This window comes from Bubalus bubalis, chromosome 9, assembly GCF_019923935.1.
Source record: "Bubalus bubalis isolate 160015118507 breed Murrah chromosome 9, NDDB_SH_1, whole genome shotgun sequence".
Classification (NCBI taxonomy): domain Eukaryota; kingdom Metazoa; phylum Chordata; class Mammalia; order Artiodactyla; family Bovidae; genus Bubalus; species Bubalus bubalis.
Window position 1 is genome coordinate 50,551,268 of NC_059165.1, and position 15,436 is coordinate 50,566,703.

The 15,436-nt window shown below is 45.9% G+C and overlaps 1 protein-coding gene and 1 long non-coding RNA gene across 6 annotated transcripts in view; one reads left to right on the forward strand and one right to left on the reverse strand.

Annotated features, from left to right (window-relative positions):
• The window catches only part of AFAP1L1 (actin filament associated protein 1 like 1), a 73,734-nt gene extending 70,065 nt beyond the window's left edge, over positions 1-3,669 (reverse strand). The window contains exon 1 of the mRNA XM_025292446.3: positions 3,438-3,669. Coding sequence (XP_025148231.2) covers positions 3,438-3,453 — 16 coding nt within the window. The 5' untranslated portion in view covers positions 3,454-3,669. The remainder of the gene's footprint in view (positions 1-3,437) is intronic.
• A 6,246-nt stretch (positions 3,670-9,915) lies between these two features.
• LOC102404464 overlaps positions 9,916-15,436 on the forward strand; it is a 30,706-nt gene continuing 25,185 nt past the window's right edge. For 3 of the 5 annotated variants that reach the window (XR_003111350.3, XR_006553311.2, XR_003111351.3), the window contains exon 1: positions 9,916-10,285. This is a non-coding gene — a long non-coding RNA (uncharacterized LOC102404464). Of the gene's footprint in view, positions 10,286-13,335; positions 13,654-15,436 lie in introns of those variants that run through there. The other 2 variants (XR_003111348.3, XR_006553310.2) reach the window with 1 other exon arrangement.

Sequence of the window (15,436 nt, forward strand, 5' to 3'; positions counted from 1 at the left end):
AATCCTGCTGTTACGGATTGAACTGTGCCCCTACCTCAGATCCATACACCAAAGTGTGGAAATTCTAACTCCCGGTGTGACTGCATTTGGAGATAGGGCACTTAAGGAGGTAATTCAGGTTAAATGAGGTCATAAAGGTGGGCCCTAATCCAATAGGACTGATGACCTTCTAGGAAGAGGAAGTGATACCAGCAATCTCTGTCTCTTTCTGTCTGTGCACAGGGAAGAGGCCATGTGAGGACAGAGTGGGAAGGCTGCCATATACAGGCCTGGATGAGAGGCTTCACCAGAAATCTACCCAGATGGCACCATGACCTTGGACTTCTAGCTTCCTTAACTGTAAGGAAATAAATCTGTTGTTTGAGCCACCGAATCTGTGGTATTTTGTTATGGCAGCCGTAGCTGACTAATACACTGCTAGACCTGCCTTCCTGTGAGGTAGGGATTAACAATAGTACCCAGTCATAGCCCTGTCCCATTGCTTGTTCCAAGAGAAGCCATGAAAAGAGCTGAGCATGTTGCCTGGCTCATGATAATACCCTGATGATTTCAGTTGTTACTGTTATTAATAGTGAATTGTGGCTTCCTTCGCTGGGCATGACAGTCTCACTCTTCACACGGTAGGTATGAGGGTGAAATGAGACCTGTGCTTCTTAAAACCTCCCTAACAACATTACTTTGCCAACAAAGGTCTGTCTAGTCAAGACTGTGGTTTTTCCAGTGGTCATGTATGGATGTGAGAGTTGGACCGTGAAGAAAGCTGAACACCGAAGAATTGATGCTTTTGAACTGTGGTGTTGGAGAAGACTCTTGAGAGTCCCTTGGACTGCAAGGAGATCCAACCTAGTCCATCCTAAAGGAGATCAGTCCTGGGTGTTCTTTGGAAGGAATGATGCTAAAGCTGAAACTCCAAGTACTTTGGCCACCTCAAGCGAAGAGTTGACTCATTGGAAAAGACTCTGATGCTGGGAGGGATTGGGGGCAGGAGGAGAAGGGGGACGACAGAGGATGAGATGGCTGGATGGCATCACCGACTCAATGGACGTGAGTCTGAGTGCACTCCGGGAGTTGGTGATGGACAGGGAGGCCTGGCGTGCTGCGATTCATGGGGTCGCAAAGAGTCGGACACGACTGAGCGACTGAACTGAACTGACAACAGAAGAGAGTGCTCACACCCTCCTGGGGATATGGGCACAGCAAATTTCCACCAGAATGATTTGTAAAGACTCACATTTTATCTTAAAAACCCACACAAATTTTGTATTCTAGTTCATATGCAGTTGTGTGTGCTTTAATTCCTACAGTTTTTGCAGTAATTTCTCAGGGTAGACCACTGAGTTTCTAGACAGATGACCTTGTCCTGTGTGCGTCATTCATTTCACTTGCATTTGAGGAGGCCTTTGCAAGTCACGAAGCACTGTTCTGATGTGAGGATTTAGTGGTATGTATCTTTCAAAATCAGCATTACAACTGTTCAATTTGGGGTGCACTATAAGGTGTGCTTCATGTTGTTAGTGAACTACTCGACCACTGTTCGTGAGCACCGACTGGGTGCCAGGCAGTGCTGTCAGCAGGGTGGCTGCCCAGATCCACTCCCAGCCTTCCTGAAGCTTACATTCTGACCGGCTAGGTAGACACCGAACACGTAGTCGGATAACTGACTCTTAGAGGAATGGCACATCGTGACGAGAGCTATGAAGGAGAGAGAAAGTAGGCTAGGGAGGCCTGCAGCAGGGGAGAGGGGCAGAGCCCTAGAGCATTCTGAGTACTAACAGATTCCTGGGGAAGTCTGGCATCCTAGGAAGAGTGGTCTGGAAGCAGCCTTCTTTAGTGAGGTATCAGTTATTAAGCATATTAAGCTGGACTGTTAAAGGAGGGCATAGTCTGCTTTCTACAACTCTGGGTAGGCTAGGTATGGATTTTTGTACTGGGGATTTTGTACTGGGGACAAGGTGGTATTTAGCACCATGTGAGGTTGATGCGGTGGAGGGCAGTGCTGTTTGCTTTAAACGTACAGTGTGGGAGATGGGGATGGGGGACATTAGAGGCACCTCTGCTGTCTTTTTCTCTCCCCGACAAGTGTGTATGCTCTGTGCACACTTGTCCAGGAGTCAGTTAACAGGTAAGAACTGCTTTATAGAGGAAGCCCCCCCATTTTCTGCCTGACTTTCCAACTCCTAATAGGAAAGGGTTGATGTAGCACTTTGTGCTAGAGATGGTGTGAGTGGGGAAGCTGTCCCCAGCACCTTGAATTGGAAGTCTGGGGTCCCCTGCAGCCCTCTGAACTCTGGCTGTACCCGTAAGAGGAGTGCGGGGGGGTTACCATGACACCTGCCCCCAGTGCCCTTCCTCATTGCTTCCACACCCCTGGGCACTCCTTTTTTCCCCTTGGAGGTCTCACTGCAGCAAACAGGCAGATGGGGGAAGCGTGTAAGATTATGTAGGGAAGGGGAGGAATTTTCCACTACTAATAATAATAACAACAGCAAGAATAATGATACTTATCATGTTGGCAGCACTTGCCAGTTTGCCAAGTGCATTCACACTTGTGGGCTCCTCAGTTTCCAGAGGTGGGGCGTCGTGACACTGGTGTTCCGGTTCCCAGCCTTTGTCACTGCCCCCACGTTCAAGCAAGCCACTTTTTTTTTTTTAACAGCTACAAGCCCATTGAGGTGTCCAGGCCTTTATTTAAGCATAGCTTCCCATGAATGCGCCCCCCACAAATGCTCTCTCTATGCTCCTGTTGGTTGCAGTTTCAACAAGCACCCCCACCACGTCTGTGAAACTTTCTTAAAAACTCTTCAACTCTTCAACTGTCCAGGTAAGAAGAGGTCTCAGAGACAATCCAGTTCAACCCAGAGAGAAAGAGGGTGGGCTAAGGTCACACGGCTTGTCAGGCTCAGAGCCAGGGATGGGACACCCATGCGGGCACCCACAGGCACTCCTGCAGCTCCTCCTCCTGACACCCTGGGTAGCTGCACACACTTCTGTCTCCTGGGGCTTCTCAGCGTGTGAATAGTAGGGGCTTAACCCGCCCTGTTGTTTTCAAGAGTGTGACTTGTTAACTCTATTCTACCCTTGGTGGAGGGGGTTGGGATGGGGTGAGAGGAGCTTCCCTTCCTCAGGAGTCCTTTTCGGGATCTTTCATAAAGTTAAGGCTCCGAGTGTATGAAAACTCTGGTTTCACACACTGGAGGCAACTCAAGTCCGGGACATAAGTCCCCCTAGCAGACCCCTAGCAGCCCGGGCACAGGAGGCACCTGTCCACACAGCGCCGGGTCTTCGGCCCCCAGCTTCTCCCTTCCTCCTCGCCCCCACACTCCTCGGCCCGGCCCAACCCGCTAGTCTCTGCCTCCTCCTCTCTGGCTTTTAGATCGCGCGGTTCTCCCCTTACCGCCCTGCAAAGCAACAAGTGTGGGCGCCGCGTTTCTTCTTACCCCGGCCTCGGTCCATGGCGCCGGCGATAGCGCGGCAGAGCTCGGTGCCTCCGGCGGGCCTGGCAGCGGTCGGCGCGGCACTCTGCAGTCCGGCCCCGGCCCCGCGGGAGCGCCCTCCGCGCGTCCCCTCCCCCGACAGGATGCTCGCCCGGCGCCCCCGCCCGCCCGCGCCCGCCCCTGCGCTCGGCTCCCGGAATAGACCCGGAGCCCGCCTGGCCCCCTGGGCCGCGGGTGTCCCTTATCCCCACACACCCTTGCCACGCCCTGCTTTTCACAAGTCCTGGCGCCCCTCTGTGGAGGGGCTACTAGAGGACCTACATGCCGGTTCACGCTTTCCTTCATGCCCGTACCCACGCGCATCCCACTCCTGCCCAGACCAAGGCACTGTTGAGCTCTGCTTGCATTCCGCTGGTGACGAGAAGCTTACTACCGCACTTCTAGCCGAGTCCATTTTCAGATTGTCCAAACTGTTAGAATATGTTTTTTAACAGTAGAGTCAGAAATCTCTGCCTGCTGTCGCCACACATTTCGTGTCTTTGGGTTTATCTTCTTCATTAAACATGTCTTTCCTGAGCACCTTCTAGAGCCAGACAGTGGACCAGACACCATGCCAATAATGGTGTAAAAGAGGAGTGGAATAATAAAGATCTTTTAAAAATGACCTAGGAAAAGGAGAGAAAGGATTGGTAAAAGGTGGGCAGTGGCTTGGGACACATTAAACTTTTGAGGTTCCCAGTGTACTGAATCTTGAAGAATGCCAACATGGAGTGTTAAAAATTGTGGAAATGAACACATTTTTAGCATATAAGGGCAATGCAACGTTAAGTGTGCTCTTCCTTAAATAATTACAGGATGTAGAGAAATATTGCTATGACCAGCAGCAGCAGTGTGGTCAGGAATGGGATTTAAGTTTAAAGCTGTATGAAGAATGTCAGCATCTTCTGTCTTTTTGGTGTGTCTCTGTGAAAGTAGGTCCAAACCGATTATAGTGAAATGTCTAAGGCCAAAAGTGAACTCAAGGCTTAATTATTCTTCTAAATACTTCTCCTCCCCAAGATAGGCCAGACCACAGTTTGAAGTTTTGGCTAGGCCACTCCTTTACATAGAACATTCTAGCATTGGGACCATCTTGTGCAAAGGCTCAAGGAAGGACCTGGGAAAGAGCATCCTGCCTTTTCCTGGACTGGTAATATTTCCTCCATTGCTTTGATAGGCAAGTTGAAATTAGTTAGCCCTTGCTTCACCAAATTGCATCAGTAGTTTGTTTAATATATCTGTGTGTGAGCCCAGAGGAAATATGGTGTAGTGGAAAAACAATGGGATTGAAGCCTGAAAACTTGTGTTTGAGCTCTTGCTCTGCTGCTTACAAAATGTGTAACTTTAAGCCTATGAAGCTTGCTTGCTCATCTGTGCTATGGGAAAACTCTTACTGACCTCGCAAGGCTTTGGGGAGGGCAAATGACATGATGGTACAAACCCACTTTGTAAACCATAAATAGCTATAAAAATGTGAGCCATTATTATTTTCCAAGTTCCTCTTTGTTCTTGCCCACTTTTCCAGTTTGAAAAGGTCAGTTTAAATTCTAAAGCAGACAACCAACAATTTATAAGTGAATTAACTTCTAAAAGTTCACTGTTTTAATTCTGAAACACTTGAAAACAAGGCTATAAATTGTAGTTAAGTTCCCAGTCTAGCTCATTTACTACTTTAAAAAACACAATATTTCATTTGAAGTAAATTTTAAAAATGTATAAAATGCAGCTATTGCTGGAACAGATGGAGGGCTTAGAACTTTTAGAAGCTTTAAGAAACTTTTAGACTCTGGAAGTTTATCAGAGAATTGGAACAGAAGAATAAAAGCTAAGGGGAATTTATATGCAGATATGAAATGCTATATGGAATGAGATTAACTGAGCTAGGAAAGATGTAAAATGGGAAATGTGGGCTAGGAAAGATGTAAAAATGGGGTCTAGGAAAAATGTAAAAATGGGAAAACATAATCTGTGCAGTTTTCCTAAGGATTAACAGTAAAGAAGTAGCTGTGAAGATGTAGTGGTTCTGGTTTAATAATTACCCACAGTGCCCAGTAGGTGGCACTGTTGACTAAATTGACTACAGCTTGGTTGCTGTTGGGGAACTGAATGGAGTGGATGAGAAGGCTGTGGCTTTAGAACAAGGAATAACTACATATTTTTTTCTGTACTTTTCCTTTACATAGGCCCATAGACACCATTAAAAACTACCCCTATTTTTGATTAGTCTACTTAGCAATATTTGTTGCATTGTGTGCCAATTTCTATTGGGAGAACTACTTCCCTGTGGCTCAGACAGTAAAGTGTCTGCCTGCAATGCAGGAGACCCAGGTTCGATCCCTGGGTCGGAAAGATCCCCTGGAGAAGGAAATGGCAACCCACTCCAGTACTCTTGCTTGGAAAATTCCATGGATGGAGGAGCCTGGTGGGTTATAGTCCATGGGGTCGCAAAGAGTCGGAGACGACTGAGTGACTTCACTTTCAATGCTAAGTAGAAATGATCTCCATCGTTTATGAGTTTCCAATCTAGTAGAGGAGGTAAATATGCATAAAATAATTTAATTAAAAATTATTATGTGATAAGTACCAGAGGAAATATAAAGCTCTCTTGGAATTCAGTAAGATGAAGCAGGAATTTCTTACTGATCATGGAGACAATAGTGGATGACAGACACTTGGGGAGCCTGTAATGAGGAGATAACATTACAGACAGAGAAAACAGTGAGATCAAAGACATAGAGATAGAAAACTGCAGGATGTGTCTGCAAAGCAGTTTGGCTTGGCCAGATTATAGGGTATCGGGTGGGCGGTGCTGGAATGGGGATGGAGGTTGTGGGTGCCTTTGCCTGGTTTTCTCCTCCCCTTTCCCCTTCCCTTTGTGAATGCAGTTCTCTGGAAAGGATTTTTAGGATCTGCCTCATATATTCCCTTTTCTTATTGCTGTAGTAAGTTTTCCAGGTTTGCCTGGTGCTTGTCTAAAGAAGTCTGTGTTAAGAGTTCTAGCTCTGTAAAAAGATATCAAATTTGGTCCCACTGAACAATTCCAGGAAAAAAGCTTTCAGCTCCCACATGCTCTTAGTCTTGTGAAAACAACTGATAATCCCCATTCTCATTCTTAGCTTATCAGGTGGAACTGGGAAGCCCAAGGAAAGAAAAATTTAGAGGCTAAATGTTCTTTGTCCCAGTGAGAGAAACATACTTTTAGCCTTTTAATCTATCACTTTGCCTCTAGGTCTGCTTCCATCATGGCTACCACAGCGACCATTCCATGGTTCTAGTCAGATCCCCCTTAAAAGTATTTGATGGCTTTCCTTTGCTGTCAGTGCAGAGTTCAGATTCCGCATTATAGTATCTGGGGTACATTCCTCTCTAAGCTCCAGCCCGCCATTCCACAGAGTAGTGATCTCAGGAGACCCTGGGAAAAGTAAAAAAAACCACCAATTGGGGTTCAGATCTGGATTCTTGAACTGACTCTGTTACTATGTTACTCTCAGTTCTTCCATTGGGTCAGTTCAGTTCAGTCGCTCAGTCATGTCTGACACTTTGCGACCCCATGAATTGCCCCATGAATTGCAGCACGCCAGGCCTCCCTGTCCATCACCAACTCCTGGAGTTTACTCAGACTCACGCCCATCGAGTCGGTGATGCCATCCAGCCATCTCATCCTCTGGCGTCCCCTTCTCCTCCTGCCCCCAATCCCTCCCAGCATCAGAGTCTTTTCCAATGAGTCAACTCTTCGCATGAGGTGGCCAAAGTACTGGAGTTTCAGCTTTAGCATCATTCCTTCCAAAGAAATGCCAGGGCTGATCTCCTTCAGGTTGGACTGGTTGGATCTCCTTGCAGTCCAAGGGACTCTCAAGAGTCTTCTCCAACACCACAGTTCAAAAGCATCAATTCTTTGGCACTCAGCCTTCTTCACAGTCCAACTCTCACATCCATACATGACCACAGGAAAAACCATAGCCTTGACTAGACGGACCTTTGTTGGCAAAGTAATGTCTCTGCTTTTGAATATGCTATCTAGGTTGGTCATAACTTTCCTTCCAAGGAGTAAGCGTCTTTTAATTTCATGGCTACAGTCACCATCTGCAGTGATTTTGGAGCCCCCCAGAATAAAGTCTGACACTGTTTCCACTGTTTCCCTATCTATTTCCCATGAAGTGATGGGACCGGATGCCATGATCTTCGTTTTCTGAATGTTGAGCTTTAAGCCAACTTTTTCACTCTCCACTTTCACTTTCATCAAGAGACTTTTTAGTTCCTCTTCACTTTCTGCCATAAGGGTGGTGTCATCTGCATGTCTGAGGTTATTGATATTTCTCCCGTCATCAGTGTTTAAATTCCTACTTCTCTCTTTACCTCTTCTTGGCCCCCTAGACTGCAAGCACTATGCAAGTGGGTTTTGTGTCTTACTTGTTGTTAGATCCCTACAGCCTAGCACAGTGTCTGGAAACTATTAAGTGGTAGCAAGTATTGTCAGGTGTCAGTGAATAAATGCTCTAGGACTCAGGAGGTTTCTATTAATGTGGGTGTCTTGGGGGGTGATCTCCTTTATCCTCTGAGATTGTTTATTTGCTTATTTATTTGTAGAGGAAAATGAGATAGCAGTGACGTGTTCTGGGAGCATTGCCTCTCTGCTTCCCTTCCCACTGCCTGCCACTGTGGACATGCAGCCCAATCCATGGGGCTTCTCATTGGCTCAGGGCCCCACTCCCAAACTCATTTGTGCAGGGTGAGCCCCAGAGCCCCTTGCTTGAGTGTCTGCCCAGTGCTGGTCGATGGATGAAAACCTCTCTTGTTCCACTCAGCACAATGTCACCATTATAGCCCCTATCCAGGGAAATCACACATGGCTGTTGGTCCACCCTGGGCCCCAGAAAGCAGATAGAGGTCTGAGTGGTGGCTACTGGGGAAGGAGAGTTTCATGGCTGGATGAACACCTCTTCTTTTGTTGCACTTTCTGGTTTTTGTTCCAAGGCACCAGGCTCCTACCTGCACCCAGGCCACAGGTTCGGTGTCAGCTGTCACAGAGCCCAGAGCACTGTTGTGTCTGCTGGAAAAGGAGCATTTGTTCTTGTGCCCCAGTGCTGCACATCCCCACCCCTAGGATCCTTCAGGAAAAGAGCACCCTTGGCTCCTTAAGTGAGGCTCACAGGCAGAATTACCCTCAGGACCAGTCACGGGAGGTGTGTATGTGAGCCGACCAGCTGGAAAAGCACAGCACTCTTGTTCCATCTGAATGCCAGGAGCCAGCAAATCAGTGCAGTGTGGCCAGCTCTTCAGACTTTTCAGGAAAACCCAGGAATCCAGATTTCAGCTTTTGATTTTAAAATGTTGGTAAATAAGTCCAATTGTTTTAAAACATTGCAAGGGCCAACTAAAATACCCCTGTGGGCTTAAAACTGGCATACAGGAACCCTGAGAAAAACTGTGGGCCCATGAAGACTTCTAGAGAGTCTGTCCAGCTGGGCGCCTCTACCTGGGGGCCAAGGTGATGCCCATCCTTTAACCCTGCAGCAGGGACTAACTCTCTTTTGAAAGGGTGCACTATCTTCCCCCTCTTCATCTCTAGCATGCAGGCTGATGCCAGGGTGCAGAGTGCAAAGTGCAAAGTGAATTTCTTAACCTTGGAACTAGAAGAACTTTAGAGCTGAGAGGAGCCCAGGACTTTAGCCAGGCTGGTCCCTTTGTTTGTCCAATGAGGACTGAAGCCAAAAGGGGAAGAAAGCTTGCCTGGAATCACAAAAGATCTCAGAGGCAGAATTGGGGAGTGGTGCCAAGGGCTTTAGACTTCTGTGACATACAGCTGTGAAACCTTGAATGGATTATGTATTAAGGGCTGTTTCCTCATCTGTAAAATGAGGATGAAAGTAGTACCCAGAGGATTAAGTGAAGTTTGTAAAGTGCTTAGTGTAAAAGTACAAGTTATTGTAATCAATGTGCATTTCCTCTGGAGACATTGTCAGATGCTTATGGAAATATTAAGGAACACTGAACTCTCAGCCGCACATCCAGGCTGCCCCCTGCAGGGAGTTTTGTGTAAGCCAGACCATTGGAAATGGGGTAAATTCTGCCAGCTTCCTCCTTCCCTGTGGGGACACCTGATACCCTCGGATACGAGGACTATGGTGCTTTCAGCTCCTGTTACCCACAGGGTCTGAGAAGGGGTAGCAATTTGTAGTTATGTTTTTAAAAATTAAATAGTGCTGTTACTTTGTCAGAAGGACGAATTGCTTTCTCCTGATTCAATTAGGCAAGACCTGAGTCTTGGGCACATTTCTTTTGTATGACAATAAAGTCTTTATCCAAAGGAGGGCTTTGGGAGCAAGAAGGCCTTTGGTCCAGGTCCTACAAGCACTTTTCATGACTGAGGCACGTTTTGACTCCTCACAAGTGCTTCCCTAGAGAGTCACATGGCCTATCTCTTGTTCCTGCAGGAGCCGATATAGGCACTACTGAAACTGGGATCGCGTGATTTCCCTAACACGGCAAAGCTGACGTTATTAATTCACTCTGGGAGCCAGTGTGTTTGTCACAACTCCTTTGATGCAAGTGATATAATAACAACTCAAACCAGCTAAAACCAGAAAAGGAATTAATAAATTATTAACTCAGAAGGTAACTGGGGATTTGAAAGGTGAAGTTGGATTTAAGATAAGCTCAGATTCAGGAACACAAAGTGATTGCTACTTTCTTTCCATCTCCTGACTCCACCCTCCTCTGTTCAGTTTTCATCTTCCGGTGGTGTCTCAATCTGTGGCAAAAAGGCCCCAAGGCTCGAGGTCTGCACACCTTTACTGCTGGTGGGAATTCAGGTAAGGGCAACGCACCTGATCTAAGAATGAGGGAGATGCTGAGAAACCACCCCCCCCCCGCCCCCGCCCTTGCAGCCAGGTACTGTGCCTGAAGCACATCATTCAGTCCTTACCATCTAATGAAATAAGTGCTGTTTGTCCTGTCTTGAAAGTCTCATTTCATGTGGTGTATTAGTTTGCTATTGTTGTTGTAACAAAATACCACAGACTGGGTGGCTTAAACAATGGGAATTTATTTTCTTCTGGTTCTGGAGGCTGGAAGTCCCCAAGCCAGGTGTCAGCAGTTACTCTCCTCTGAGGCTTTTCCCCTTGGCTTGCAGGTGGTGACCCTCCTGCTGCCTCATCACATGGTCTTTCCTCTGTGTACCTACATTCCTGGCATCTCTCCCTCTGTCCTTCTTATAAGGACACCAGTCAGATTGGAATCGGGCCCATCCTCCTGCCTCATTTTGACTTATCACCTCTTTCGAGGCTCTATCTCAAATACAGCCATATTCTGGGGAACTGGGGTTAGGGCTTCAACATATAAATTGTGGGGGGATACACTTGAGCCCATAACCCTCCAGGTAAATGGAGAGGCTGAGGTTCGTACTCAGGGAGGCGGAGTCTAGCCGTGGTGCTGTCATGTTCCTGCCACAGGTCACAGTGGTGCCCAAGTAGGCAAGTCCTCACAACCCAGAGCAGCAGAGAGAGGGATGGGTCCAGTGAAAGCCGTAGCAAACAGGAAGTCCTTGGACATGATGTCCTGGGAACAGGCTGGTGCAATATGCGAGTTTTGGCTCCCTGAGGTGGGGTGGGGTTAACTCGGCCCTGCTTGATTGTCAGAGTACTTGTGTTTTCTTTTCCCTGAAGCATCTTCAGATTTTTTTTCCTTTGGTTCCCTAAAGAACAGTCATCATGAAGAGACTGAGGGGATACATGTCTTTCCTCTGCTCTCACTTATGTCAAAGGGAACAATAATTTGCAAAGGGTGGAATTCAGGCTCGTGGTGAATATGTAAGGTAGGTTTAGATGTGACTCGGGCCAACATATTTGGAGAGTTATGAATTGATCTGAATTTGTATTAAAAGCATAAAGTTGGTCCTTATTTGATACTGATAAAAAGAAAAGTCAGGAGTGAATCAATTGAAAGAAAAGTATCACATAAATAGCATTAAGTAAATATTAATAAATGATGAAAATTGTGGAGGTGGTGTTTGAGTGACTGAAATTTGAGAAACACTAGGACAGTTTCCCCCAAGGAGGAAGCACTTTTGGACATGGGCATAGATGTCACCTTAATTTTTTGACCTGATTCATCTGTACATTTGGCCCTCATTTACCTCAAGGACTAACCATGGGCGCGACTGCAGGCCTTTGGTTTTTCTGCCTGTGCTCCTGTGCCAAAAATCACATTGGAGGCCAGGTGAAGAGGCATGTGGATGCTTGGGTGATAGAGGCCAGCCCTAGTCATCACGGCTTCTGGATTTTATTTATTTAGTCTTGCTCTAGGGCTTCTGAATAGCTTGGCAGTGGCTCACAGCTCTGTACGTAAAAGCAGATGTTTATCGCGATGTGATCAAGAGTTTTAGCAACTTGACATCTGATGTGGAATGAAGTATTTAAAATTTAATTACACATGGGGCATTAACAGAGTTGGCGTAACTCTGCAAACTCACTTCATAATTGCTGTGAATTTTAGCAGTGCTTTGTTGCCCTTGAATTCCAAGCCCTTCTCCACATTTGGCTCTGTTCAGTGGCCAGCTGCAGCTGCTGACACCGTCCACAGCCGGTGCTCGGGTTTCCGCACCAGGTGCCTCGTGAGGACGAACAGCTCTGGGTGCAGGAGAGCTGGCGGCTTGTCTTGTTCTGCTCAATGCTCAGTGGGCCTGTTTCTGTGGCTGCAAAATGCAGCCATTGCCTTGTCTTTAAGCTCTAACTTTCTGTGATTTCTGTGGCCCCTAGTTTGAGTTCTGCTTTATTAATGTAAGGTTGCCCTCCAGTGTCCAGAGAAGTCATGTGCACAGGGAAAGGGCTCCCTTCTAGAACTTGAGGAAGTCAGACACAAAATGTTGCCATCCCTGTCCAAAATAGAAAGATGGTTTAAAGCAGCACTTCTCAAACTTCACTATGTGTGTGAAGCGCCCGGCGGTCTTATTAAAATCTGGGTTTGGATTGGGTAGGTTGGGAGTGGAGCCTGAGATTCTGCATTTGTCACAAGCTCCCTGGTGACTCCAGTGCTGCTGGTTGGAGCCACACTTTGAGTAGCTAGACTTAGAACTTCTATTTCTCCCTGCTTCTGGTAGGTACAGCCACAGTGCAAGCCAGACGATCTTCACGCAGCCTGCGTGACTGCGAGGCGTCCTTCCAGGCCTGTTGCATATTCTGGTCTCTGCCTGCCCTCCAGCTCCCCTTCCTTTGCGTCTCTCCCTTGTAGTTTAGTTCTAGATACATCAAGCTCTTAGTCACCTCAGTGCCTTTACATACACTGCTCTCTGTGCCTAAAACGCTTTTCCCTTGGGCACTTCGTTGTCATCCTTCAGTCAGAGCACTGCTCTGTCTTCTTCTCTTTTTCTGTTCACTTGTTTACAGTCTTGTTTCCTCTTTAAGACTAGAGCTACATGAGAGTTCACACCTGACCTGCACACAGTTGTGTCCTTAGTGCTCCTGCCTCACAGCAGATGCTCCATAAACAAATATTTTCTGAGTGTGTGTGTAGCAAGGAAACATTCTTGAGTTTCCTTTTATACATTTTAGCCACCTGTCTCAAGGGGCTATGATGGGGGTGATACTTAGAGGAATCATAGAATGAGAAGTCAGGAAAGGAGCTCCTTTTAAGCCACATCTCATCATCATAGACGTTAAAACGTGAAAAAAAAGTTTATATCTTAGAATGGATATAATAAAGTAACGTTTTTTACTTATGTCACAAAAAGAACTTCATAGAACTTCTTGTAAGGTGCATTGTGATTCTCTGAGGGAGAGAGTGACTGTGGTTGAAACCCTGTGATTGCTTAACCCAGAGGCTATTCTCCGTCTGCCCTGTCTTTCTTCTTTACCAGCAGGGCATCAGCCTCCCACTATTGAGTCTGAAATGCAAAAAGCAGATAGCAGCTGTTTTTGCTTCAAGGGCATGGGCCTATTTTGTAGCTCTGCCAGCAGAACCTGCAGAGAAGCCTACTGAGGACTTCTGGGAAGGTTTGTCTGCTTAAAAGAGACACACAGAGGGAAATTTCTGTCCTGTTTCTCAGTGTGATTGTGGGAGGACATGAGGATTCACACCTGAGGATGGTGGAGTGGAGCAATGCCAAGAATCTGGGCTCCCAGCAGTATCACTGAGCTGCTGAATCGACTAGCCCTGCACCTGGGACCTCTTTCTAGTTGGCAAGGTAATGTGTTCTCATTGTTAAAGCCACTTTTAAGAAGATACTTAAAAAAAATACGTATTTATTTAGCTGCATCAGTTCTTAGTTGCAGCATGCAGGATCTTCATTGTATCATCGGGGATCTTCGTTGTGGTGCAGATTCTCTAGTTCTGGGGTGTGGGCTTTAGAGCATGTGGGTTCAGTGCTTGCGGCACTCAGGCTTAGTTGCTCTGAGGCATATGGGATCTTACTTCCCCAATCAGGGATCAAACCTGCATCCCCTGCATTGCAGGGTGGATTCTTAACCACTGGACCATCAGGGACATCCCTAAGAAGGTACTCTTTACTTGCAACTGAAAGCATCCTACCTGATAAGAGTGGTTGAACTGATTTCTTCAGTCAGAGAGGTAGGAATTGGCTCCTGGCACCGCCACAGTTATTATGCATCCTCTTTAACGCTGCTTCCTCCTCATGAGATGCAGGTAAGAATAATGACACCTCTTGGGTTGTTAACAGAGGCCTAAATGAGATGATGGGCGGAAAGTCCTTAGCATAGAACTTGGCACATTTCATCAGCTACACTCCAATACAAAGTAAAAAGTTTAGTAATAAAAAAGAACTTGGCGTACTCTTGGTACTTAATAATGAGGAACTATTACTATGATTATTAAATTGAAGTATAGTTGGTTTACAATATTGTGTTTTGGGTGTATAGCAAAGTTATTCAATTATATGTAATATTATTTTTTATTCAGATTATTTTTCATTATTGGTTATTACAAGGTATTAAAGTTGTTCCCTGTGTCATACAGTAAATCTTTGTTCCTTATCTATTTTATGTAAAATATGTGTCTATTAATCCCAAACTACTCATTTATTTTTCCCCCAACTCCCTTTCCCTTTTGATAAGCTTAGGTGTTTTTTAAAATTATATTTGTGAGTCTGTTTCTGTTCTGTAAATAGATTCATTTGTATTATTTTTTATATTTCATATATAAGTGATATAATATTTGTCTTTGAGTTACCTCACATGTTGTGATATGCTCTAGGTCCCTCTGTGTTGCTGCAATGGGCAACATTTCATTCTCTTTTATGACCGAGTAATATTCCATTGCGTTTATGCACCACATCTTTTTTGTCCATTCCTCTGTCTACGGACACTTAGGTCGCCTCGTGTCTCTAACTATTGTAAGTGGTGCTGCAGTGAACACTGGGCACATGTGCTTTTGTGAATTGTGGTTTTCTCTGGATATATGCCCAGGAGTGGGATTGCAGATCATATGGTGATTCCACATTTAGTTTTTAAGGAACCTCCATACTGTTCTCTATCGTGACTGTGCCAGTTAACATTTGCAGCGACAGTATAAGAGGGTTCCCTCTTCTCCATGCTATCTCCAGTGTTTATTATTTATAGATTTTTTTAAAATTTTATTTTATTTTTAAATTTTACATAATTGTATTAGTTTTGCCAAATATCAAAATGAATCAGCCACAGGTGTACATGTGTTCCCCATCCTGAACCCTCCTCCCTCCTCCCTCCCTATACCATCCCTCTGGGTCGTCCCAGTGCACCAGCCCCAAGCATCCAGTATCGTGCATCGAACCTGGACTGGCAACTCATTTCATACATGATATTTTACATGTTTCAATGCCATTCTCCCAAATCTTCCCACCCTCTCCCTCTCCCACAGAGTCCATAAGACTGTTCTATACATCAGTGTCTCTTTTGCTGTCTCGTACACAGGGTTATTGTTACCATCTTTCTAAATTCCATATATATGCGTTAGTATACTGTATTGGTGTTTTT